Source organism: Sorex araneus, chromosome 4 (assembly GCF_027595985.1).
Source record: "Sorex araneus isolate mSorAra2 chromosome 4, mSorAra2.pri, whole genome shotgun sequence".
Lineage (NCBI taxonomy): Eukaryota > Metazoa > Chordata > Mammalia > Eulipotyphla > Soricidae > Sorex > Sorex araneus.
Window position 1 is genome coordinate 126,203,304 of NC_073305.1, and position 25,427 is coordinate 126,228,730.

At 43.9% G+C, this 25,427-nt stretch overlaps 2 protein-coding genes across 6 annotated transcripts in view; one reads left to right on the forward strand and one right to left on the reverse strand.

Annotated features, from left to right (window-relative positions):
* Positions 1-18,643, reverse strand: part of USP45 (ubiquitin specific peptidase 45) — a 71,331-nt gene extending 52,688 nt beyond the window's left edge. For 2 of the 5 annotated variants that reach the window (XR_008629827.1, XM_055136585.1), the window contains exons 1-5: positions 18,597-18,636; positions 11,554-11,664; positions 8,981-9,153; positions 6,916-7,019; positions 5,817-5,917 (exon numbers count right to left, since the gene is read on the reverse strand). Coding sequence is in view for 4 of the 5 variants with exons in the window: in XM_055136585.1 (XP_054992560.1) it covers positions 5,817-5,917; positions 6,916-7,019; positions 8,981-9,153; positions 11,554-11,653 (478 nt within the window). In the remaining variant the exon portion in view is untranslated. Of the gene's footprint in view, positions 1-5,816; positions 5,918-6,915; positions 7,020-8,980; positions 9,154-11,553; positions 11,665-18,596 lie in introns of all 5 variants that reach the window. The other 3 variants (XM_004605687.2, XM_055136584.1, XM_055136587.1) reach the window with 3 other exon arrangements.
* Positions 18,644-19,266: 623 nt separating this feature from the next.
* Positions 19,267-25,040, forward strand: TSTD3 (thiosulfate sulfurtransferase like domain containing 3). Its single transcript, XM_004605756.3, has 4 exons — positions 19,267-19,398; positions 23,194-23,367; positions 23,454-23,613; positions 24,541-25,040. Exons 1-4 carry the CDS (start codon positions 19,323-19,325, stop codon positions 24,611-24,613), a joined length of 483 nt encoding a protein of 160 aa, XP_004605813.2. The 5' UTR covers positions 19,267-19,322; the 3' UTR covers positions 24,614-25,040.
* The last annotated feature ends 387 nt before the right edge of the window (positions 25,041-25,427 follow it).

Genomic DNA, 25,427 nt, shown 5'->3' on the forward strand with positions numbered 1-25,427 from the left:
TGAGCACCGCCAGGGGTGATTCCTGAGTGCAGAGCCAAGAGTAACCCCTGAGCATTGCCAGGTGTGACTCAAAAAGCAAAAAAAAAAAAAAAAAAAAGTAAATATGAGAATTCAGCTGTTTCTACTAAGCCAAACATTAATAGGGTAAGAAATTACTATTTTTCAGTAAATTAATACCTACTTTAGATTTTTTGTTCATTTGTTTAAATTACTAATATGGCAGACATCGACAGATACGACCTATCTAAGCAAAAGCCAAGTGCTCAAAAATTTGTCTAAAAGGTTAATGATTATTGAAACCGGTGGGAGGCCTTTTGAGACTCACAGACCATTGATCTAGATTTCTGTGTAAAGAGGCTGAAGTAAATGTATTAGATAAGAAAGAAAGAAAGAAAGAAAGAAAGAAAGAAAGAAAGAAAGAAAGAAAGAAAGAAAGAAAGAAAGAAAGAAAGAAAGAAAGAAAGAAAGAAAGAAAGAGAAAGAAACGCTCATATATTAGCTCCCTAAAGCATGATTAGAGGGATTGGGTATGTGGGGAGCATGCCTTGAATGCATGAGACCTAGTTTCACTCCCCAACACAAAAAAGAAAAAAGACGAAGCTTAAGGTCACATCTAGGCTTTCCTCTCAGTAATGTCATTTTCACTTTGCTAAAACATAGAAAAAGAGCACGCATATGCTGCCTGACCCCATGTGCTACTTGTGCCCACGTGGCTGAGCACACATGATGCCTGAGCACAAATTGTCGTCTGCATCTCCCCTCTTGAAATGTGTACTTCATGCTTTCATGTCTAATGCTGGAACATGGGTAGGGGTTCTCTCCGCCCTTGGAGAAGCCCGGGTTCTCTCTTGAGCATATCATTCTCCATTCTCTCCCACTTTCTCTCCCTTCCCTTCATAACCTCCAAATAAAAACTGTGTAATTTCAAAAAATACATATGTAGAAAAAGAAACTTAAAATAATTTATGAAGACTGCAGAAATAATTCGGCAGGTAGGGTGCTTGCCTTGCAGGCTCTAACCTGGATTCAATCCTTGGCACCCCATCTGGCTCCCCAAGCCCGCCAGGAGTGATTCCTGAGCACAGAGTCAGAAGTAAGCCCTGAGCACGACCGAGTGTCCCAAAAACAGACAAAAACAGTAAGACAGCTGCATAATATATCTTACATCATATATCTTACATAACATAGGACTATTGTCTCGTTCTTCACCGATTTGCTCAATCAGGACTCACATATCTTACATAAAGTATCTTACTAAAAACACACTGAAAAAACTCTGATGGGACCAGAGCAATTATGTAGTGGGTAGGGCGTGGCCAAACAGGGTTCCATCCCCGGCACCCAAGACACCACCAGCAGTGATCCCTGAGTGCAGAGCCAAGAGTAAGTCCTAAGCACTGCCAGGTGTGATCAAAAATCAAACAATAAAAACAACACAATAAGAACTTATATTCCTTTTTTTTTTTTTTTTTTTTTTGCTTTTTTGGGTCACACTCAGCGATGCTCAGGGGTTACTCCTGGCTGTGCACTCAGGAATTACTCCTGGCGGTGCTCGGGGGACCATATGAGATCCTGGGAATCAAAGCTGGATCGGCCGCGTGCAAGGCAAATGCCCTACCAAAATGCTGTGCTATTACTCCAGCCCCCTGATATTCCTTTTTAAAGGTATTTTTAAAACATATAGTGCAGCCTTTAGATAAGAAAGAATATAGCAGATTTATGTCCCCCAAAAATTTTAGAATAAGGAATCTTATTTTAAGTCAAACTTGCCTGAGAGCTTCTGTAGCTTGAAACACAAAAACAGTAACATTTCGCCCTACAACTTCTAAAGCCTTGACTTCAATGGGTGTGCCTCTCCCTGGCTTTCAATCCTTTACACTCTCTTAACCCGCTGTTCCAGGTGTAATTTATGATTGTATAAGCACAATCAAGGCTCAGACTGATGCTTTCCACCACCTGAAATTATTTCTTCCCTCGTTTCTACCTATGAGGCACAGGACTCCCTCTGAGTGCCTTGTTCTTTGAATAAGTGAAGGGGTTTGGTTTTAGTTTTTTTTTAAAATTTTTAATTCTCTCAAAATACAAATTCATCTCTACTCTACTTACAATATCTCACATCTTCTTTTAGATTTTAAAGTTCTTAGGGGAAAAAAAAACTGTCTTACCAAACTATACTACCAAACACTACGGGATAGAGGGAGAGAGAAGGGTAGAAAAGTGAAATTCAAACGTATCCAAGGTCATGTCACTAGTGATTGAAAGAGATAAAACTACTCCACCAGCCCCCCTTCTGGACTCAAAGCCTATGTTCTTTGAGTTCTACTATCACACAGTATACTCCTGACCATATATCTATTCTTTGAGATAATATTCAAGAAATCTAGACTGTAGAGAGTACAGCAGGTAAGGCACTTATCTTGACATGTCCAACCTGAGTTCGATCCCTGACACTATATATGATCCCCCAAGCATCACCAGGAGTGATCTTTGAGCACAGAGCCAGGAGTAAGCCCTAGGCACAATCAGTTGCATACCAAAAAATAAAAACAAGTAATCTGTAAAATTTAATGCAGGCAGACTAGCTTTGTTCTAAACCTCAAAGAATCTCTAAGATTGAAAAAAAAAAAGTACTGAAGAAAAATGGGCCAGAATGTGGCTAAATGGCAGGGCAAGTGATTTGCATATGTGAAGCCCTTTGACACCAACACCACCAAAAAAAAATGTTGTTTTTTTTTTCAGAGAAAATAACCTCACAGTTGTACTGTCACAACTCTTGATGTCAGATCCCAACATATTAATTTATTATAGTCAACAAATTGAATGTGCAGTTTTCAGTTTAAAGTTTTATGGGTTCTTTATTTCAGCAAATTGTGAGTTATGACAAGATCTTACTAGTAAGATCTGGATACTAGATTAAGATAAATAAATAAAAAAATATTGTGGAATCAATAATGAACAAGTGACAAAATTTATCATTTCCTCTGCTCTCCAGGAAGTGCAACCTATTTCCTTTAGTTCCCACAACAATTCCTTCAGCATTACTGTCTCAGCAATAGCTAACAAAAAGTTATATGTTGGCTATAAAAACAGAGCTGAGGGGCTGGAGTGATAGTACAGCGGGTAAGGCATTTGCCTTGCATACGGCTGACCCAGGTTCCATCCCTGGCATCCCATATGGTCCCCTGAGCACCACCAGGAGTAATTCCTGAGTACAGAGCCAGGAATAACCCCTGAGTATTGCCAGGTGTGATCCAAAAAGTAAAAAGAAGAAGAAGAAGAAAAAGAAGAAAAAGAAAAATACAGCTGAGGGTACCTGGAAGAGAGTGCAAGGTATCTTTTCAACCTAAGATCAATCCCTAACTAGAATTGCACCTAGAGTGATCCCTGGGCCTTCTGAGCACCAACTAAAAGGTCTTTCCCCCCACTTAAAAAAAAAAACAACACTGCTGAGAGCTGGGGAAATAAGTTAAAGGGGTAGGGAGCATCCTTTGCATGCAGGAGCCTTGAATTCAGTCTTTAGCACCGTGAGGTACCACCGAGAGTTGGTCCCTGAATTACCACTGGGTGAGGCCCCACCAAAATAAATCCAGCTGAAGTGTTCCCATTGTATTCGGTCTCTGATACCACCTTCTAAGTAGTTCAAATTCTGCACCACAAATATTTGAAAACTACTATGTCCATCCCTTGTCCAGTCTCTTGCCCGCATGCCTGGCTGTCTTCCCCGGGGCCCCTCGGAGGGAATGGGCTTCAGCTTCCCTCTCCGCCCCGAGCAGAGCTCCCAGCAGCTGAAAACCACCGGAACCTAGCCACAGCCATGCTCAAGGCCCCTCTCCACACATTCAGACAAGCCTCATCTCATGCATGAAGGTACCGGCAGAGGAACCCAGGTGTGTGTAATCCCATCAACGGCCAACATCCAGAGACTTAAAAGCGAACTCCCAGGGGCTGGAGCAATAGCACAGTGGGTAAGGTGTTTGCCTTGCACGAGGCAGACCCAGGTTCGATTCCCAGCATCCCATATGGTCCCCCGAGCACCGCCAAGAGTAATTCCTGAGTGCATGAGCCAGGAGTAACCCCTGTGCATCGCTGGGTGTGACCCAAAAAGCCAAAAAAAAAAAAAAATCCAAACAAACAAACAAAAAAAGCGAGCTCCCAGAAGAGATCGATGCAGAGTCTCTTGCCCTCATGCCTGGCTATCTTCCCTGGGGCCCCTCGGAGGGGATGGGCTCCAGCTTGCCTCCCCGCCCCAAGCAGAGCTTCCGGCGGCCGAAGACCACCGGAACCTAGCTACAACCATGCTCGAGGCCCCTCTCCACACGTTCAGACAAGCCTCATGCATGAAGGTACCAGAAGAGGAACCCAGGTGTGTGTAATCCCATCAATGACCAACATCCAGAAATTTAAAAGCAAGCTCCCAGAAGCGATATCTCAGAACCTATTTCTACCTCTGGGAGAAACTGGCAAGCTTCTGAGAGTTTCCTGCCCACATGGGACAGCCTTGCAAGCTTCCATGGTGTATTCATATGCTAAAGCCAGTAACAAGCTGGATCTCATTCCCCTGACCCTGAGAGAGCCTCCAAAGTGGCATTGTTGTGGAGGCCGAGTGGAGAGAGGCTTCTAAAATCTCAGGGATAGGACGAATGGAGACATTACTGAGCCCGCTCGAGAAATCGACGATCAATGGGATTTCGTGATTCGTGATATGTCCATCCACCTAACCATGTCAAGTAGCATATACCTGATTCCTCCAACTCTTCCCACTCACTACACTGGATCCATCCAACTTCCAGAGCTTCTATAAGCCCTCCACCTGCCCTTAACACAATAACCTCCTTTAATTTACTTAAGTCATCGCTCCACCTCCACTCAGCCCACAAAGGTCTACACAGCAGTCATCTTTCTTTAAACAAGAAGACCCAGAAGCTTCATCTTGGGAACCTTCCCAGATCTCACCCTTACATATCACTTTTTTGGGTTTTTTTTTTTTTTGGTTTTTGGTTTTGGTTTTTGTTAGGCCTGATGTGCACTTTTGAGGGAGATGTGGGGGGAGTAATAAAAATTGTTGTTGTAAGTATAATATTCTCCTGAATTTTCTGAGTCATTGTAGCAAATTACATAAATCCTCTAAGAGGATTTCCCCTAAATCTGTAGCCAATTGTTAAGAAGTACTAGTGGCCTGAGAATACTTGTTACTGAAAGGCCTGAAAGAAATGTGATCATGTGGGGGACTGAATCCTGACTGCAGCATTAGGCTAACAAGAAGTAGCTGGAGTCACAGCTATGCTACATTACATTAAAAATAATGTATCAGTGCTGGAGCTTACTACAGCGGGGGTAGGGTGTTTGCCTTGCATGGGACCCAGCAGGGTTGGAGTCTATGTATCCAACATGGTCCCCAAGCACCACCAGAAGTAATCCCTGAGTGCAAAGCCAGGAGTAACCCCTGTGCATCGCTGGGTGTAACACAAAAAGCAAAAAGCAAACAAACAAAGCCAACAACTTATTAGGGCTGAAACAATAGTACAGCAGGTAGGGTGCTTGCCTTCATGCAGCTGAGAAGGGTTTGATCTCCAGAATTCTATATATTCCCCCAAGCAATGCCAGGAGTGATGCCTGAGTGCATAAGTATGACCCAAAAACAAGACAGCGAGAGAAAGAGAGAGAGGGGGGGGGAGAGAGAGAATGGTCCCTGAGTACTCAGCTATGAGCCCAAAACAAAAAAGTTTAAAAAATAAAATAAAATCTTTATAGACTTTCTGTGAAATATGAAATCTTCTTCTTTAATACAAATGTCTTCAACAAAATACTTAACTTACCTCTTTGTGTTTTAGCAACATGTTTCTGGAGAAAATCAACAATCTGAGCCAAAACCTTCTTATTGCAATGTGTTGATAATTTTTCATCACAGTCATAACACCTGAAAAGATACAAACATTTAAGCATATATTATGAAGGAATCTTCAATAATCTTGCATATCAGATAATAAAGTTGATATTAACCCATTTCTGTCTTTAAATTACAAAGGCACGTGGGTTTACTGGGTGAAGCACCAGGATAAATCTAAAGTGACGGGACTAAGTTAGATTAAAGTTTTGGCACTTCATCCTCAGTACAATGGAATGCCAGGAGGGTTTCTTAACACAGAGAAATACTGTGACCCAACTTATATTGGGTAAGAGATAGCGCAATGAGCTAAGCGCTCTGTTTTGCAAGCAAGAGGCCTGGATTCAATCTCAGCACCACAAGGTCCCCCAAGCACCAAGTCAGTAGTAGCTCCTGAGCATCACTAGATATGGCCCAAAAGCCAAAAGAAGGAGAAGGAAAACAAAATTAAGAAAATGTCACTCTGACTCTAGTCAGATTGGAAAGTGGCCAGAACTGTAAAAGCAGCAGATCTGGAGAGAAATAACGGTTTGATTTGCAAGTAGAAACAGTAGTAATTTCAATTTTGTTTAAAGATCAGGGAGATAGGCCAGAAAAGCAGTGCAGGTGCATATGGAGACGCAATGTGATTCTGACACCACATGGTCTGCCAAGCATCACCTGGCTCAGCTCTGAAGGCCCCCAGAGCTCTGAAGCATGGTGGCCAGTGTAATACCCAGCACTGTGGGGACCCAAACTCAGACCGGAGGCTCAGTTTACCAAAAATCAAGGGAAGGGACCCCTGGGCCAAAGGGAAAGCTTCATAGGCTGAGCTCATCCTTCACAGGCTAAAGTCTGGTTCAATCCCCGACACCACAGGGCCCCCCAGCACTACAAGGGGTAACCCCAAGCACAGTATCAGCACTAGCACTCAAGCACAGCCCAGTGTGGCAGAAAGAAAAAAGGTATAAGTGGGTACACCACCTTTTAAAAAATTTTTAAGAGATTTTTTTGTGTAGTAGTAGATATAAATACTATCAAATTTAACTCACCATATACTCCAAGTATTGAGGCTAATTACAATACAGTGAGACTCCGATCTATAACTTGTGAAGTGCTTCAGTGAATGCTGGTTTTCTGAGTTCTTACCACACCCCTGAAGGTGAACAGAGTAAGATATTTGTAAGATTTACAAAGAAGGCTCTTAAGACTGATCAGAACTTCAGTCATTCTCAAACTTATAGTGAACAGTTTCTCATTTCAAGCAGCTGGAGCAAATTTCGGGCAGCAACATAACGTCATAAAACTTAATTTCTTGCAAAGAGGCTAACCTGCATTTTGTTTATTTCCCTAAAATAATCACGAGCCAAGCCATTCCCCTCTCATTTAAACACGTTGGGCCTCTCTGCCTCTTCAGGAGAAAGTTCCTCTCCCCACACATACATTTCCTCCTATTGGATACACCAATACCCCAACCCCAGTGAGAACCAGAGAGACTCAGACCAGAGAAGTAAATAAACAAGATTCAGTTCCCGTCCATGGGACATAAGGAGTAGTTTGCTGGATCTATCTGTGGAAGTTTTACATAATTTAAAAAGGAACACAGGGGAGGGTTGGAATTTTGTCTTCTTTCTGACCTCTGGAGGTAGCTGTGTGATATGGAATGCATGAAGCATGTTTGCCCAGCCTGAAACCAGAAAATTGAAGCTGGCATGGCAAGAAAATGGAAGATAATTCAGTGTTTTTGTTTTTTGGGTTTTCTTTCTTTCTTTCTTTCTTTCTTTCTTTCTTTCTTTCTTTCTTTCTTTCTTTCTTTCTTTCTTTCTTTCTTTCTTTCTTTCTTTCTTTTTTTTTTTTGCTTTTTGGGTCACACCCAGCGATGCATAGGGGTTATTCCTGGCTCTGCACTCAGGAATTACTCCTGGTAGTGCTCAGGGGACCATATGAGATGCTGGGAATCGAACCCGGATCGGCTTCATGCAAGGCAAATACCCTACCCGCTGTGCTGTTACTCCAGCCCTGATAACTCAGTGTTTAATGTTCTCTCTATTTAAATAACTAGCTCTGTAGTAGTCATAGTTTCTAAGTGAAATAACCAAGATTTCTCTTTAAAAATAAAGTACAGGGGCTGGAGCAATAGCACAGCGGGTAGGGCGTTTGCCTTGCATTCGGCCGACCCCAGTTCAATTCCCAGCATCCCATATGGTCCCCTGAGCACCGCCAGGAGTAGTTCCTGAGTGCAGAACCAGGAGTAACTTCTGAGCATAGCCGGGTGTGACCCAAAAAGCCAAAAATAAAAATAAATAAAGTACATACTTTAAAATTTATTTGAAAATTCCAATTTTCAATGGCTCTTTTGCTATTTTTATTTCACAAAAAAAAATCAAATAAAAAGACTGAGAAGATAAGAGAGCAGTACATGTGCTTTGCATACAGAGCCCCTGATGGATCCTGGCACTGCACGGTCCACTGAGCACTGCCAGGAGTGGCCGTCATCAACGAGCCAGAGATGCTCCCTGAGCACCACCTGATGTGGCCCCCAAACAAGTAAATAAATAAAAATAAATATAACACTCTTGGGACTGGAGCAACAGAACAGTGGGCAAAATATGATCCTGGAAGCCCACCTAGCCCCCCAACCACTGCTAGGAATAATTCCTGAGTGCCAGGAGAAAGCCCTGAGCACCACCAAGTGTGGCCCCCAAACAACAAAATAATAAATAAGTAAACAATACGGTGGGAAAAAATTGTATACAAATAAAGGTTGGTCCAGAAATAAAAATTATGGCAAGTGGGTTATATTCCCTCTGGAAACATTTATAAACCGTATGCCATTTTTTTCTGAACATAACCCATCTTTTATTTTACTTCATCAAACATTTCTAAGCACTAAAACCTTAGAGTTCATTAAAACAAAGAATAAATTTATCTTAAGATTCTACACACAATCAACAATCCAACTTACAGCAAGAATTTTAAAGATAATAATTAAGACAAAGTCACTCATTTGGAAAAACAAAAAACAAAAAAAACACTTTTCTTGGCTGGGGGGGGTCTAACTTCCAAGCAGGGGGCCCTGGGTTCAAATCCCAACACAAAACAAAACATTTCTCTCACCTGAAAACCACACTTGAGGCACAACCAAATATCAGAAGCAAGTACTGGCTGTCCATCGAAGAGTTTTCTTTCCTTTAAACATTCTGAGCAAACTGACCACAGATTCTCAGCTACGGCTCTTTTCACCTGAGTCACACTGACAGCAGAACTTACATGCTGACAAGTAAAGCCTACTGAATGAGAAAAAAAAGTGTGAATGTTTTCCTTGTCAAAGCAAAGTGCTTGTCAAAGCAATGAGCAAATGTTAACAGCCTGGGATGTGGTTCAGAGCACTTGCCTGGCACCTGGACCTGGTTCCATTGCTGACACTGCCCGGTCTACTAAGAACCCCTAGGAGTGATCCCCAAGCACTGTGCTGGGAGAGATCCCCAAAGATGTAGCACCCCCCTCAAAAAAAATAAAAAATAAAAGAAATCTGTAAGGGGCCAGAGAGAGATAACATAGGGGGCAAAGGCGTGTATCTTGCATGTTGCCTACCCCAGTGCTGTCGCCACCTCTGGGATGGCCTGGGTAATCCCTGGCACTGCAAGGCTCAAGCTGCACCGCATCCTGGGACCCTCGCATAGAGCTCCTCACTAGGAAGGCCCCCAGGGGCTCCTGAGTACCTATGAGGAACTCCCATCCAAATAAACAAAAACTGAAAAATAAAAACATTGTAATTAAAAAGTACAGTGCAAAATAAACCAAAATAAACTCAAATAATTTCATGCTGTATTTCATTTATAAAACATCCAAAAACAATTATAGAGCTTATGGACAGAGGGGTTATCATAGTCCTCACAGACCAGGACTATGGCTCTGAGCAAGGACGTGTGGCCGTAACAGGAAGCCCCTGGGTACTGAGAGCAAAGTCAAGTACCTTGACTGTGTTATACAAAGCAACCCGAGTCCTAAAACCTGCACAGAGCTATACACACACAGGTGTTATATATGTCTGGTGACACATCTATATACTCTAAGAACTGTCTGTATATTACTTTCCAGGTTTCAATATTATATTATGAAATGTAATATATTAAATCAGCAAAGGCTGGGTGAATGGGACCGCTTTGTATATTTCTTTATACCTTCCTGTGAACCTAAAAAGTTCAAAAGTAAAATATAAAGTTCAAAAGGAAAAAGTAAAGTTCAAAAGGAAAAAAGTTAAGGGCAGGCGAGATAATGCAGGGATTAAGGAGCTTGCCTTGCACGTGACTAACCCTGATTGGTCCCCCAGCACCACATATGGTCCCCCAAGCACTGCCAGAAATGAATCTCTGAGCACAGAGCTATCAGGAAACCCTGAACATCATCAGGTATGGGCCACAAAACCAAAAATTTAAATACATGCATTTATAAATTTATATATATATACTTAGTAAATGACATGTTTGAATAGCTACTATTCAATACATTTTTGCACTTTTTCTTTTCATTTAGATACACAAGTAAAATATTTTCATGTAGACGAGCATTATTATGATGCAATTTTCATCACTTTTTAGGTACCAAAGAGACAGCTCAAGGTGCTACCAAAGTAGCTCTGAGCACTTCAAAAACAAAAATATCTTTTTCTATGGAGAGCAAGAACTCAAGGAAGTTTCCAAGAAATTCAAATGAAGGTACAAGGCTAAAGGAAAAAGCAAGTCAAGTCAGCAGTTCTTAAGTCATCAGCACAGCACAGTGGCTGGGAGGCCTGGTTCTAACAGGTCATGAGAAATGGATCTCCCCCGTCTCATCCCCACCCCCCCAAAAAAAGAAATAAAATAGGGCCAATTCTAAGTTCCTTTATAAAATATAATCAATAAAAACACCAGTAATGGGTCAGGATAATACAACAGGTAAGGCACTTGCCTTGCATGTAACCCACCTGGGTTCAATCCCTGACACCCAATATAGTCTCTTAAACACCACCAGGTGTGATCCCTTACTGCAGACCTAGGAGTAAGCCCTGAGCACTGCTGGGTGTGGCTTAAAAAAATAATAAAAACACCAACAGAATTTTTGTTTGTATTTTGGCTGTTGAGTACTCAATCAAGGCTTACTTACTCCTAGCTCTGAGTTCAGGGATCTCCTGGCAGGCTTCAGGGACCGTAACAGGTGCTGGGGATTGAACCCAGGTGGGTCGAGTGCAAGGCAAGTACCCTATCCACTGCATGATCTCTCAGGCCCCACCAATAGGATTTTTTGAAACCAGACGAGGTCATTTTAAAGCTCACACAGGAAAAGGGAGAAAATAAAGAGCAAAGGATTTCTTAATTAAAGATATATGGGGGGTGAGGGAAGAAAGAGTTCTCAAGTGGCTGGAGCACATATTTTGCATGTAAGAAGCCCAGGTTTGATACCTGTCACCACATATGGTTCCCCAAGCACTGCCACAAGTGACCCCTGAGCACGGAGTTTCAAAAGTAGCCCCTGAGCATCACCGGGTGTGGCCCCAAGACAAACAAAATATGTATGGGGGGGAGAGGGGTTGAAGCTCAGTGCTGAGAGCTTGCACTGCATATGCAAGATCTTAGGTTTGATCCACAGCGCCCTCCAAAACATTTCTATGCTTTATCCATGACCAGTGATATCTGTCGCAGGGAATTTACCAGTGATATCATCTGAGGAGTCTTCATCATGAGGTATAGTAGGTCTTTTACTTCTTTTGACTTTTTCAGGTAAAGCTCTGGATGGCTCTTTGACCCGCATCTGTTAACCTACTGAAAAGGGTTGAGAGGAAAAATGAATACACTTTAATCCTTAAAACTAAAATTTGACGTATTTTATATCAATTTTATATCAATGCATATTAAGGTTAAAATGACTTCAATTGTAGCTGGTCTGGTAAGTCAACAAAGAAAAGACAAATGTCAGCTAAAGCCAAATAAATTTTTGTTAAACCAGTATACATATAACACTTTACTTCTGATTTTACTAAGTGGTCCTGAGCTATGTGAGGTCCAGAGGAGGGAAAAAGACTTCAGTTTTGACTGGTGGCATGAGAGGTGCTTCTGGGTCATAAATGAAGCAAGCTGGCAGATGGGGAGCCCCAGCAATGAGTTTCTCAGGAAAGAATAAAACCCAGTTGCATGCAGCCCTAAAGCGGTCCCAAGGAGGCAGGATCCCCTTCAAAGACACAGAAACTGGGGTGAGAAGCCTCAGGACCCAGGACAGGACTCAGGTGAGGAGAAGCTCCAATAGGAACGAAAGGCTATGATAAGAACATAAAAGTGGCCAACAGAAACTTTAAAGCTCTTCCCTGTGACAATCCCCTGATTAATCTGTGTAATGCGCGAAGCCAAGCCAAGGAAATGACTCATAAATAAGCCCTTCCCAAAGCCATCCCAGGCTCTCCCTCCTAGAAGCCCATTCTGTTGCTCTCTCCTCTCTCCCTCTCCCCCTCTTTCCCACCCAACTGACCCCCCCGCCATATGCCCTAAGTAAAACTATTCTATTTCACCAATGGTCTCCTCCTGAAGTTCTTTTTCACGAGGGGAAGCCATGAACCTGGGAAACCTGCTGAGTTGTCAGAACTTCCCTGCAGAGCCAATCCTTCGCCTCAGCCCGAAGCCACAGCTTCATGAAAATTTGGGCAGGGGGGAATCAAGTTCCATGCCCTGAAGATCAAGGGCACAGTAGGAACAACTTTTGGCTGCCTTGTGGGGCTGGTGGAAGAATGGTTCTAACTCCTCGAAGGCTTTCCCCAGGAGCCAGGTGGGTTCAGTGGAGGGAGACAGATGCCCCATAACACTCCGAACTCCCACAAGATTTCATCAGCCACCCAGGAGACCAGCCTCATTATGCTCCCCTTTCCCATTCTTGGTTAAAAACAGAGTATGTTTAAGCTTTCACGAGACTTAAAAAAGCACAGGGGATTAGGAAGACAGTATAGGGGTCGAGGCGTGTGCCCTGCATGAGCTGAAGGAGGGTCAATCCTCACTGATGTGGGTTCAATCCTCATCACCACAAACATGGTCCCCAATCACTGCAAGCCTAGAGCACCAGAGGGGTAGCCCGGGTAACCAGCACATCCCTGGGCCCTCATGCTAAACCAACAGCCAGTTCAGACAAGAATCACCCAGAGGCATCCCTGAACCTTCTGAGCACCACTTAAGTAGGCCCCAAAGCAAAGAAAATCACATCATTATCAAATATAAGAAAACAATAATTTGATGGCAGGAGTGATAGTACAGTGGACACAGCACTTGCCTTGCACACAGCCAGCCCCTGATGATATCCCATATGATCCCCCAGACACCATCAAGAGTGGTTCCTGAGCACAGAGCCAGGAGCAACCCCTGAACATTGCCAGATGTGGCCCAAACAGCAAAAAACAAGAAAACTAATTTCATTTAATATTCCATCATACTTTTTCAGTTCAGCTAAAAGTTTCTTCGATATTGACTTTTTTGAGTGATTTAACCAAGGTCATAATGATTGTAGAACTACTCTTTATAGTGGTTTATGTCTCTTTAATATTTATTTGTTTTTCGTTTGAGGGCTACACCTGGTGATGCTCAGGGGTTACTCCTGGCTCTGCACTCAGGAATTACCATTGGTGGTGCCCAGGGGACCACATGGGATGCCAATCCCAGAGACTGAAACTCAGGTTGGCACATGGGTGGCAAGCACCCTACCCACTGTATTATCACTCTAGTTCCTCCTTAGTATATTTACTAGAGACACTTACAACCGTTCCCATCTTTTAAGGTCCCAAGACACTCCCTGGTTAAGAGACAGTATATGAGTCACTTTGGAGAGCTTGTTAAAATGCAGGCTTTTGCTTCAGTCTGGCACAGGACCGAAGATTCTGCATACGAGTTCCCAAAGGGAAACTCATGCTGAGGAGTCACTTACCATACTGTGAATCGGAAGCTCGGATAACATACCACAACGATGAGTCTTTACGGTGGTATTTACCACCATCCCTTATAGTTTTGGTGTTTTTTTTTTTTTTTGGAAGTAAACAGATTTTATTTAGAGGTTTCTGAGGGAAGGAGGAAGGGATAAGTGGGAGAGAGAATAGTAAGAATAACGCGCTCAAGAGAGAACTCAGGCTTCTCCAAGAATGGAGAGAGCTCTACATACATCCTAGAACTGGACACGAAAGCATGAAAGTACACATCTCCAGGGGGGAGATGCGGGCAACACATGTGCTCGGGCACCGCATGTGTTCGGCCACGTGGGCGCAAGCAGCACATGGGCTCAGGCAGCATATGCGCCATCCCTTATAGTTCTTCATAACTCCAAGTTGGGGTCAGAGCTGTATGGCAGGTACAGCTGCTTGCCTGCATATTGCCAATCCAGGTTCAAATCCTGGCACCACATATGGTCCCACAAGTACAGCCAGCAATGAACCCTGCGCAGAGTCAGGAGCAAGCCCTGAGTACTGCCGGGTGTGGCCCAAAAATCAAACCAAAGCAAACAAAACCTCCAAGTGAATACTAAAGATTTTAGACTCAAGTCAAGCATTTTCTTTCAAACCATTCTATTTTGGAGTCTCTGTTAGAGCAGCTTAGGCTAAATTCTAACTCCTAACTCTGTAGCTAAGTTACATTATAATATTCATGGTTATTTGTTTGCTTTTGTCGATCAAGGCGAAAGAATCTTTCAACAATAAATTTGGAATGTTGATTGAGTCATTCCATGTTCCACAAAAGGGAGTTTTTGAGTTTACCATTTTTTTTTGTTTTTGTTGTTTGTTTGAGAGCCAACCCAAAGGGTGGTGGGGCCAGGGGTGGCAGGGGATGTTGCTCCCTGCAGTGCTTGAGAAGACCACTCAGATCCTGGACTGAAACCCTGGTCTGCCACATGCTAATTCACGCCAATCCTTTGCACCATCTCCCTGGCCCCTAAGATTCATGGAAATCTATCAGTCATCACAACTGAAGCCCCATAATTAAGACCTTCAGAGCTACAGACATGTACAAGGTACTCCTTAATTACTACTTCATCTGTTACTGCTTTCTCCCACTAATCTTTTCCCACCAACGCATATTAACATATGATAATGCTCACAGGATAAAAATAACCTGGCATTTAACAGACTCTATAAAACACTTGTATCTCTTTCCACAACTCCTGACTCGAATGTAACTTGGCCATGTAGTTATTTTTTGGGTTTTTTCCACCTACACAATATTTCTACACGTATTCCCTTACTTTCACCGTTCCTCTTGCAAAAATCACTAATTCAAGTATTACTTTCTCTGCATCACAAGTTCCAAACTGTTTTTGCTTGCTTGATCAGCCACTCCTATTTTCAGCCCAGGCCAACAAAAGGAGCTCCCAACTGCCATATAGAAGCAAAAGGGGTATTTTTCTTTTTCTTTTTTGGCCAGGGGTGGGAGTGGTGAGGTGCTCCTCAAGCACTGCTCTGGAATGGAGCTGCTTCCATCCATACCTGGCAACCCACCAGTGCTGCGGGGTCGGGACCATGCTGTGCTGGGGGGTGAACTCAGGGTTTTCCTTTGACTCCTTAACCATCTCCCTGGTCCAAAGTGCCAGTTGTTAAACCTCACCAGGACACATCATCTTACATCTGCTATTGTACTGCGCAAAACAAGTATCATGGCCACATTCAATTTCAAGCAGTCATAAATGTAAGTATACAAAGTGAAATCTTAGCACGTATCCTTATCACGTACGAAAACAGAGTATGTGTGCAAAGCCTTAATGACTAAGCTGTTACCCCTTGTGGAACAGTGATCCTAAGTGAACCCAATGAACTATTTTTTTTTCCATGTCTGCATCCAATCAAGTGAGATAAAGGCCCATTAAAGAAGGTGAACAGGGACTGAGAGACAGTACTGCAGGTAGGTCACTTGCCTAGAACAGGGCAAACCCATGCTCTACACATAACATCCCATGTGGTCCCCTGAGCCCTGCGGTCCACTGAGCCCTGCCAGAAGTGATTCCTGAGCACAGAGCCAGGAGTTAAACCCTGAGCACCGTCGGGTGTGGCTCCCCCATAAAATAATTAAAATAAAAGAGGCAGACTTGATTGCTAAATTCATAATCACAACCTCAAAGAGTCCAAGACATACCATTATCAACATTTTCTGCAAAATTTGCCTACCTGGACTCAGAAAATCATCTGAAACCTTTTCTATTCTCCCAAATCTTCAACTCCTTCATCTCCCCACTTTCCTAAGAAAATCTAGTTTTCTACTTTACTGAGGCGGAAAGAATCAGATGGCATGTGATCTTTCCGACCCCCAAATATCCAAACTATTTGACTTTGAGTTATCATAGCTTACAGTACTACTGTAATAGTAATTTCTAATTTTTTTTTTTTAAATAGAAATCACTCCCAAATGTGCTTGGGTGCAGGCAGATGGGCTGGGAACCAAACTTCACCTCAAATTTGCTAGCTATGTGTTCTATCACTTCTGCTCTACTCCTCAGCTCCAAACCATTGTATCTTTTTTAAAAATTTTTTCCTTTGTATTTTTTGTTTATATTGTTTCCTACTCTGCCCTATCCCCTAAGTATTTTACTTAATATTGGATGCCCTAAAAGACATAGACATAACTACTAGGATTCAGAAAAAACAATTCATAAGAAACAGGTCATAGACTTTTCTCAATGATAAAGGCAAACACTTAATAAAGATGCATATTAACATATGATAACGCCAACAGGATTAAAAATAATAATAGCCTTGGTATTTAACAGATTCTATAAAATACTTGTATTTCTTTTCACAACCATTGAGTCAAATGGAGATTAACTTAGCCATGTAGTCATTTTTTAATTTTTTTTCACCTATAAGTCTGCAGCACTGTAGCACTGTAGTCCTGTTGTTCATCGATTTGCTCGAGCGGGCACCAGTAACGTCTCCATTGTGAGACTTGTTGTTACTGTTTTTTGGCATATCGGATACTCCTCAGGTAGCTCGCCAGGCTCTGCCGTGTGGGCAGGATACTCTCGGTAATTGCTGGGCTCTCTGAGAGGAACAGAGGAACCAAACCCAGGTCTGCTGTTTGCAAGGCAAACGCCCTACCCAAACGCCCTACCCGCTGTGCTATCTCTCCAGCCCACAATATGCCTACACATGTCTACACATGCAGAATCATTTTTGAATAGCAACCCAGTGCTTAGCAATAAGTTAGTTATTTGCACAGTTTTCTCTTCCCATTATCCTTTAAGGCAAAAGAGATGAACTAAAAATCCAATGATTAGTGCTTCATATACTTTCTACTATTAGTACTGTATCTGGGCATTTCCAAGACCAAGATTATTCCCACATTTGAAAAGTCACTAGGACTCAGTGTATAGATATATTCATGGCTAATGTTTTCTTACAGCAGCAATTTAATATTACTACAGCCTGATCATATGGAAAAGACACAGAGGAGAAATGGAAGGACCCATGGGCTTCCTTACCGGGACTCCCTCCCACTGGTGTCAAAATTAGAAAATCCTACCCCTCGTATCCCAATAAAGAAAATCCAGCAAATGCTAGTGTGTTGTTTCTACCCCAGAGTCTCACAAGATTTTTTATAAAGACTGGTAACTACCCAGGAACTCACAAGTTTGTATAAAGACTGATAATTTTACATCTATCATACTGTTCACCAAGAACCATACTACCCCCACTCCGAAATCGAAGTCAAAATGTCAAGTGAGGGCTAACTTTGCAAACAGGTCTTCTCAATACTAGCAGTTTCAAAATTAGAAGTGAAATTTATTTTTTTTTAAGTTAGCTCTTTTTCCTATCAACTACTTTCTGGCTATTTTCCCCACGTGATTTCTCAAGCATCATACTTCACAGTTTTCAACTTCAGCTTTATTCTAACATCTATCTTTTTCCTAATGTAGAATTGTAAAACCAAGCTTTTTGAACATTTTGATTTCTGGAAAGACTTTGCAAATAAAAACCCCTATTCTCAAAACGGAAACACACACCCCCCTTCCCAACTCTTAGGCAATCAATTTCGGCAGGGTGGGGAATATGATCGTTTTAGATACCAAGGTAAAAGAATGTGGACTGCACTTATTTTTCTCCTGAAACTCATGGGAGGTGATAGGGGCACTTGAAACACTACCTCAATGCTCGCAACCACTTTCTAAAGAAAGAGGTTACATGATTACCCGCCTCCCCCCACCCCCTTTGTAACACTCAACAGACACACACTCAGGTCAAGTGGCTTTGCTGGGGCTTCCGCGGCAGGAAGTGGGGGGTGGGGATTATGACCCCCCAAAAACAGAGATCTCGAGAGCATCTGACACTTACTCAAAGCAGTCACAAAAAACACAAACCAAGCTTCATTGGGGAAAAAAAATGCGTTGGGAGGAGAGAGCGCCCCGAACGGAAGATGACGGGTGTGGGGCTGCCGTGCACCTCGATCGCCGCGAGGTGGATGATGACTCGAGTGAGGGGGGGGGTGGGACCCTCCCCGGCCAGCCCGACTCCCCCCTGGGCTTCCCCCATCGCGTCGCGGAGGTCGCGGAGACCCTGACGGCGCCCTCTCCCGCTCGGCCCTCCGTGACCTCCGGGGCGCCCGCGGCTCCGCGGCAATCGGGAGGACAAGGGCGGAGGGCGCCTCTCTCCCAGCTCCGTCACACCACCACCAGGGACCGAGGTGGCGGAAGCCGAGACGCCCAAACTGCGACCACCCCGGCAGGACGCATCCCCCACCCAACTCACCCCCGCCGGCCCGAGCAGCCCGAGAGCCCGAAGAAAGTGCGCCTGCGCAGGCGACTGGGCGGCCGGCAGGGGCGGGGCCCCGCGCTGCCCCCACGTCCGTGAGAGTTCGGGGCGCCCCGCCCGCGATCGCGCGCGCGATCAAGGGGAATCGAGCTCTTAATAAAACGTGCTTCTGGCTCCAGAGCGACAGAGCAAAGAGCTAGGGAGCGAGAGAAAGAGAGAGAAAGAAAGCACAGCAGGTAGGGCGCTTGCCTTGTACGCGTCTGCTTTGTATGGGTTCGATGTCCAGCATCCCATAGGGTCCCCCAAGCAATTTCCCATGGGGTCCCCCAAGCACCGCCAGGAGTAATTCCTTGAGTGCACAGCCAGGAGTAAACATAACCAAGTGTGCCCCCTCCTCCTCTCACCCCCTCAACACACACACACCAAAAAAAAAAAAAAATCACAGAAGTTTAAACAAGATGATAGGAACCTTCCCGTGATAGACTGAGTTAATGCCCCTCCACCTCCCAAAGACGTTCTAATTCCTAAACCTTTATAGATATTACCGCACATAGCATAATGACGTCACCTCAGGGGAATTAAACGAGTTAAATCGCGTCAGTTCCACCGGCGCCCCGCCAGAGGGCGCTCAAGAGCCGGGCGCCGCGTGCGGCAGGCGGGGCGCGGAGCAGGGGCGGAGCCGCCGCGGGAGGAAGTCAGAAGCCCCGCGGGCGCGCGCCGGCCATGGTGCCGCTCCAGCGACTGCTCGACGGCGCGCGCCGGCTGGTCCGCAGGTCGGCGGAGGAGGCTGCGCCCTGGGGTGAGCCCAGAAGTCCCCGGGAGGCTGGGAAAGGAGGGCGGCTAGTCTCAGGCGCCGGGGGTTTGCTCTTTTTTTTTTTTTTTTTGCCTTTCTCTTGGCTCTTGGAGATGGTGACACGCGCCTTCCTCGTGCCTGCAGCCCCCCGGGCGCTGGGGTGGGTTGCAGCATTGGGGAGACCCTGCCGAGAAGCTCACCCCGCCTCCGGGAGCCCGTGGGGAAGGCAGTTTGTCAAGGGATTGCTGCGTGCTAGAGCCGCCGGGTCCGGTCCGGGTCCATTCGCAACTCCGAGGACGGAGTGAGCCAAAGGTCAGGTCCTGCCGAGTGAAACGTCCCCACGAGCCCCGAGAGGTGCACGCGTGGCCCTTCGTAGACGGCAGCGGCCCCTGGAACCACAGGGCCTTAGAGCTGCCCAGGCACTACAGGTTTACCCAGCTGCACGGAGAGAAGCCGTTGTCGCGTTGTCGCGAAGGTGGCTCGTGGATGTGTCCGAGCTAGACACCTTTGCTTCCGCCCTTGTCGGTGATTGCAGCTGGCTTACCCGAGCTCCCCGCAAAATCTTCGCTTCCTCTCACCGCCTCCCACCTTCCCTCGTTTTTTTTGGCACGTTCTCCCTTCACTTCTTTAGCACGGGCTTTTCTAGGCAAATTTCTCATTGTCGGCTTTCCACCCGCCTCTGCGACCTTTCACTGCCTTGCATAATCTGGATTTGCTCCTGGGAGTTTGGGGTAGGAGGGGTGCAGATGGACGCAGTGAACCATCACTCCACTCACTGCCCGGTGGAGCGAGGCAGCAATTCCAAGAACCACGGGCACTACCCGAATTGGAGGAAGTGATGTGAGAAAAGTTGCCGTTTCGCTTAAAAATGTGTATCAGTCATTCATGATTATAATTAATTTTAATTATATTAAAATATACAATAAAGCACAGAATACATTCTCTAGAACGATCCCTCATCGTTCCAGTCTCCTCAAATATAGTTTGGCACACATTTTCAAATGCTTTTCTATTACCATAAACATCCATAAAATATACAGAAATGTAGAATATAAATATATTATCATATATATATATATATATACATAGAGAGAGAGAGTCTCTTGCCCACACGCCTGGCTGTCTTCCCTGGGGCCCCTTGGAGGGGATGGGCTCCAAATTCCCTCCCCACCTCGAGCAGAGCTCCCAGCAGCCAAAGACCACCGGAACCTTGCTACAACCATGCTCGAGGCCCCTCTCCATTCGGACAGGCCTCATGCGTGAAGGTACCGATAGAGGAACCCAGGTGTGTGTAATCCCATCAATGGCCAACATCCAGAGACTTAAAAGCGAGCTCCCAAGCTATATCTTTTTTTTTTTTTTCTGTTTGGATCACACCCAGCAATGCTCAGGGGTTACTCCTGGCTTTGCACTCAGGAATTGCTCCTGGCAGTGCTTGGGGGACTATATGGGATGCCGGGATCCAACCCGTGTCCGCCCTGTGCAAGGCAAATGCCCTACCCTACCCGCTGTGCTATCGCTCCGGCCCCAGGCTGTATCTTTAGCCTACTTCTCCCTCTGGGAGAAACTGGCAATCTTTTTTTTTTTGCTTTTTGGGTCACACCCAGCGATGCTCAGGGGTTAGTCCTGGCTTTGCACTCAGGAATTACTCCTGGCGGTGCTTGGGGGACCATATGGGATGCCGGGGATTGAAGCCGGGTCGGCCGGGTGCAAGGCAAACGCCCTACCCGCTGTGCTATCGCTCCGGCCCCAAACTGGCAATCTTCTGAGAGTTTCCTGCCCACATGGGACAGCCTTGCAAGCTTCCCATGGTGTATTCATATGCTAAAGCCAGTAACAAGCTGGATTTCATTCCCCTGACCCTGAAGAGCCCCCAGTGCAACATCGTTAGGAGGGCCGAGTAGAGATAGACTTCTAAAATCTCAGGGAAAGGACGAAATGAGATGTTACTGAGCCTGCCCGAGAAATCAGTGATTAACGGGATTTTGTGATTTCATGAAATCATACATATGATCTACTCTGCACAGTTCTAACACTTAAGTGTTCAGAAGCCTTTTTTAGCAGCAGATACAATTCTAATCACTATATAGTTCCCTTAGTATGGATTGTCAGGCTTAACAAGTACCTACTGTGGGCATTTAGTTTCTGATTTTTTGCTGTTTCTATAACTATATAGTATATATATATGGTATATAATATATATTGTATATATAGTATACACAGGAGAGCCTCGCAACTCCCTGTGGCGTATTCATATGCCAAAACCAGTAACAATGATAAGTCTCATTCCCTGACCCTGGACGAGCCTTCAGTGCGGCACCATTGGAAAGGACGTGTAAAGAGAGGCTGCTAAAATCTCAGGGCTAGGACAAATGGAGACATTACTGAGACCACTCTAGAAATTTGACGATCAACGGGATGATGATGATGATGATAGCTATATAATATTCAACCATTTATTATTTGTATCTCTCTGTATACATATAGATTTTACTAGAATGGATATCTAAAAGTGGAATTGTTGGATCAAAGAGCCATTTAACAAGTGACTTAACTGAGTCTTTTTTGGGAGAGAGTTGCACCTGGCTTACTCCTGACTGCACTCAGAGATACAGCTCAGGGGACCATATGTGGTGCCAGGGAATCAAACCTGAGTCCACTGCAGGCAGGGCAACTCCATTATTCACTGTGCCATCTCTCCTGCCCTTTAACTAAGTCTTAAAGGAAAGAAGGATGCCAGGGAGAAATACTCCATTGAGAAAGAATTGCACATAAATCATGAAGGAGAGTCAGAAATACTTGTTGATTGCATGGTATAGATTATTTAAACCTCAGTAACTCTGTAAAGGTTAAATAGTAGTATCTCTACTTTTCCTCCACCCCTCTCGGAGAGCCTGGCAAGCTACCGAGAGTATCCCCCACCCCCACCCCGCTACCCGTGGCATATTCTATATGCCAAAAACAGTAACAAGTCGACTCACAAATGGAGACATTACTGGTGCCCACTCGAGCAACTCTTTGAACAACGGGATGACAGTGATAGTAATCTCCACTTTATACATGTTTATACATGCTTAGATGAGGCATGCTGTTCCAAAAAAAGCACACTATAGCTTCAAATAATTGATGAAGGATAGAGGCTCATACATTGGGAAGCCTAGAGGAAGTGAACCTCAGGTTAAAAAGTGCTTGCTTCAGACTTCTCAAAATGGAAAGGCAGCAAGTCTAGCCTTCACTGGTGGCACTCTTCTCTGCCACCCCTATCAGGATTAGAGCTGAATTCTGGAACGTTAAATGTCAAGTTGATGTGACTGCTATCCAGAAGCGTAGCTACTTGGGACATACATGCTTCTGAGCTGAAGAAAGTTTTCCGTCTTTCTCCAAAGGGTTTACTCAGCTGGTGTCCCTTGATCTACTCTTGCCTGATATTAAAGCTCTGTCATTTTGAAGTGTTCCTGTATACAGTAAGATCTGCACTGTGAAGGCATGACACACAGCAAGGGCTGAGAACCTGTCTGACTAGCAGAGGAACTCAAAAAGATGTGGGTGTGGTAAGAGCTGAGAGAGGTTAGGAGGTAAAGGTCTTTCCTTGCAGGAAACTGATGCTGGTACTACATATGGTTCCTGGAGCACCACCAAACACAACACTCCACCCAAAAAGAACTTTGGAGAGGGAAAAAGTATGAGCAGCTAGAACAGATGTTGGAGTTTTACTTATATAAACTGGTGAATCTCCCCACTCTGCCGTTGGCCCGCCCATTTGGCAATTTGAAGGGACTTAAATGGCTTTCTTCTTTCCAGGGGTGAAGTCAGTCAAGGGAAGCTACCATAATTTTTGTACTGCTCCATCTAAAGATATCACTTATAAGGAACTTAAAAACCTGTTGAATTCCAAAAAAGTTATCTTAATTGATGTTAGAGGAGCACAGGAAATTCTTGAGCATGGAAAAATTCCTGGATCTGTCAACATACCATGTAAGTAACAAGTTTTTAATTCACTTTGTATCAATTTAATAATTGCTATATCTAAAACAATTGAAATTCCTAACATTTTCTTTTAGTGGATGAGGTAGATGAAGCTCTACAGATGGACCCAGAAGACTTCAAAGAGAGGTACAAGGAAGCAAAGCCACTTAAATCTGATAGAGTGGTGTTTTCTTGTTTGGCCGGATTGAGAAGCAAGAAGGCTTTGGGTACAGCAATATCTCTGGGATTTGACAGGTAATATCACTCTCTTTGTATGACTGTCATCCCGTTGTTCATCGATTTACTCGAGCAGGTGCCAGTAACGTTTCCATTCGTCCCAGCCCTGAGATTTTAGCAGCCTGTACTGTCTTTACCAATGATTGGAGGCTCTTTCAGGGTCAGGGGAATGAGACCTGTTGTTGTTACTGTATTTGGCATATCGAATATGCCACAGGGGGCTTGCCAGGCTCTGTCGTGTGACAGGTAATATATGAAGGATAAAAATGGATTCAAGGGCCAGAGTGATAGTACAGAGGATAGAGCACTTGCCTTAGCACAGCCAACCTGGAATGGATTCCCAGCATCCTGTACAGTCGCCCAGCACTGCCAGGAGTAATTTCTGAGTGTGCAGAACCAGGAGTCAGCCCTGAGCATTGCCAGGTGTGACCAAAAAAAAAAAAAAAGGATTCAAGGGCCAAGGACTTAAAGCCTTGCATGCTGGAGCTCCAGGTTTGGTTCCCAACACCCCTGAGCACTGAGCTTCCGAGTAATGCCAGATATGATACACAAAAAATTTAAAAAGGACCTGAGTATTTGTTACAATATTTCATATTCATAGAAACGTTCATGTTTCCTGTTCATATTTCAGTATATATTTATTGTAATGTTTCATATACAAAATATTCATGTTTCATATTTATACACCATTTCTATATTCCGTATGTATTTTTACCGATCTACCTAATAATTATACTGTATTTTAGCAAGACTAAAAACCTAACAAAATCCTACTCAAAAGTCTTTTAAAACAAACTTAAAGGTTTAAAAGGATGGTAAGTTGAGTAGCCATTGCCTCTTACAACTGCTACAGTTCTCTAAAATTTCCTTGAGCCATGTGTTATAAAACAAGAGAGAATGTTCTGTTTGTTCGAACAGTACTAACTACTTGATACTTGTTTTTAGTGCTCAACACTATCCTGGAGGATGGAAGGAATGGAAGGAATATGAATTTCCAGATAGGAAACAAAGAAAATGACTTGGAATACAAGCTGGTTCTTCCCTGGTCTACATGCAACCTAAGACAATGGAATGCACAAAAATAAATAAAAGTCTAGTCCTGAATCACTTGTTCATGGAAAGATGATTTTCTCTAAATTTTCTATTGACTCTTTCTCATATGTAAATAAAACTTCCCACTGCCTATTTCAAAGGCTAAGATAATGTATTTCCTAGCTTCTTTCACTGTGAATAACTGATTGTAGGGAAATTACAACAATTTTGGCAATAGTGAAAGGTTTCTGAATGCGCAATAAGAAAAATTCAAAATCAACCACATTATGAACTCTAGGTGTTGCTGTTTGCATTCATCCGTGTTGAATTTCTCAGGCAAAAATTGACCACTAGTAGGGACTGGAGATCGTACAGCAGGTAAGATGCCTGCTGTGCATGTGGCTGTCCCAAGTTCATTGTGTGAATAAATATATATTCACTGTCTGAGCAATGCCAGGTGGCAGTGGAATGGATATATATTTTTATATATCTTTTATATATATTTACATACCTCATGTGTATATGAATGGATTATATATATGTATATATATATACATATATATATATCTTCATCCTTTCATCAGTTTTTAGGCTTAATTTGTTTCCAGATGTTACTATTATGAATAATGCTGCAGTGAACACAATAATGCAAAAATCTTTTTTTTAATGTTCTTGTGCTTTGAGGGTAGATGCCAAAGAATCACCAGTGTAGGATAACATTGGTTTGTCCTTTCTCCCTTGCCACAGGGAGCTTAGGTTTATCAGGTTACAACCACCACAGTGCTCCTGAGTCATTCCCA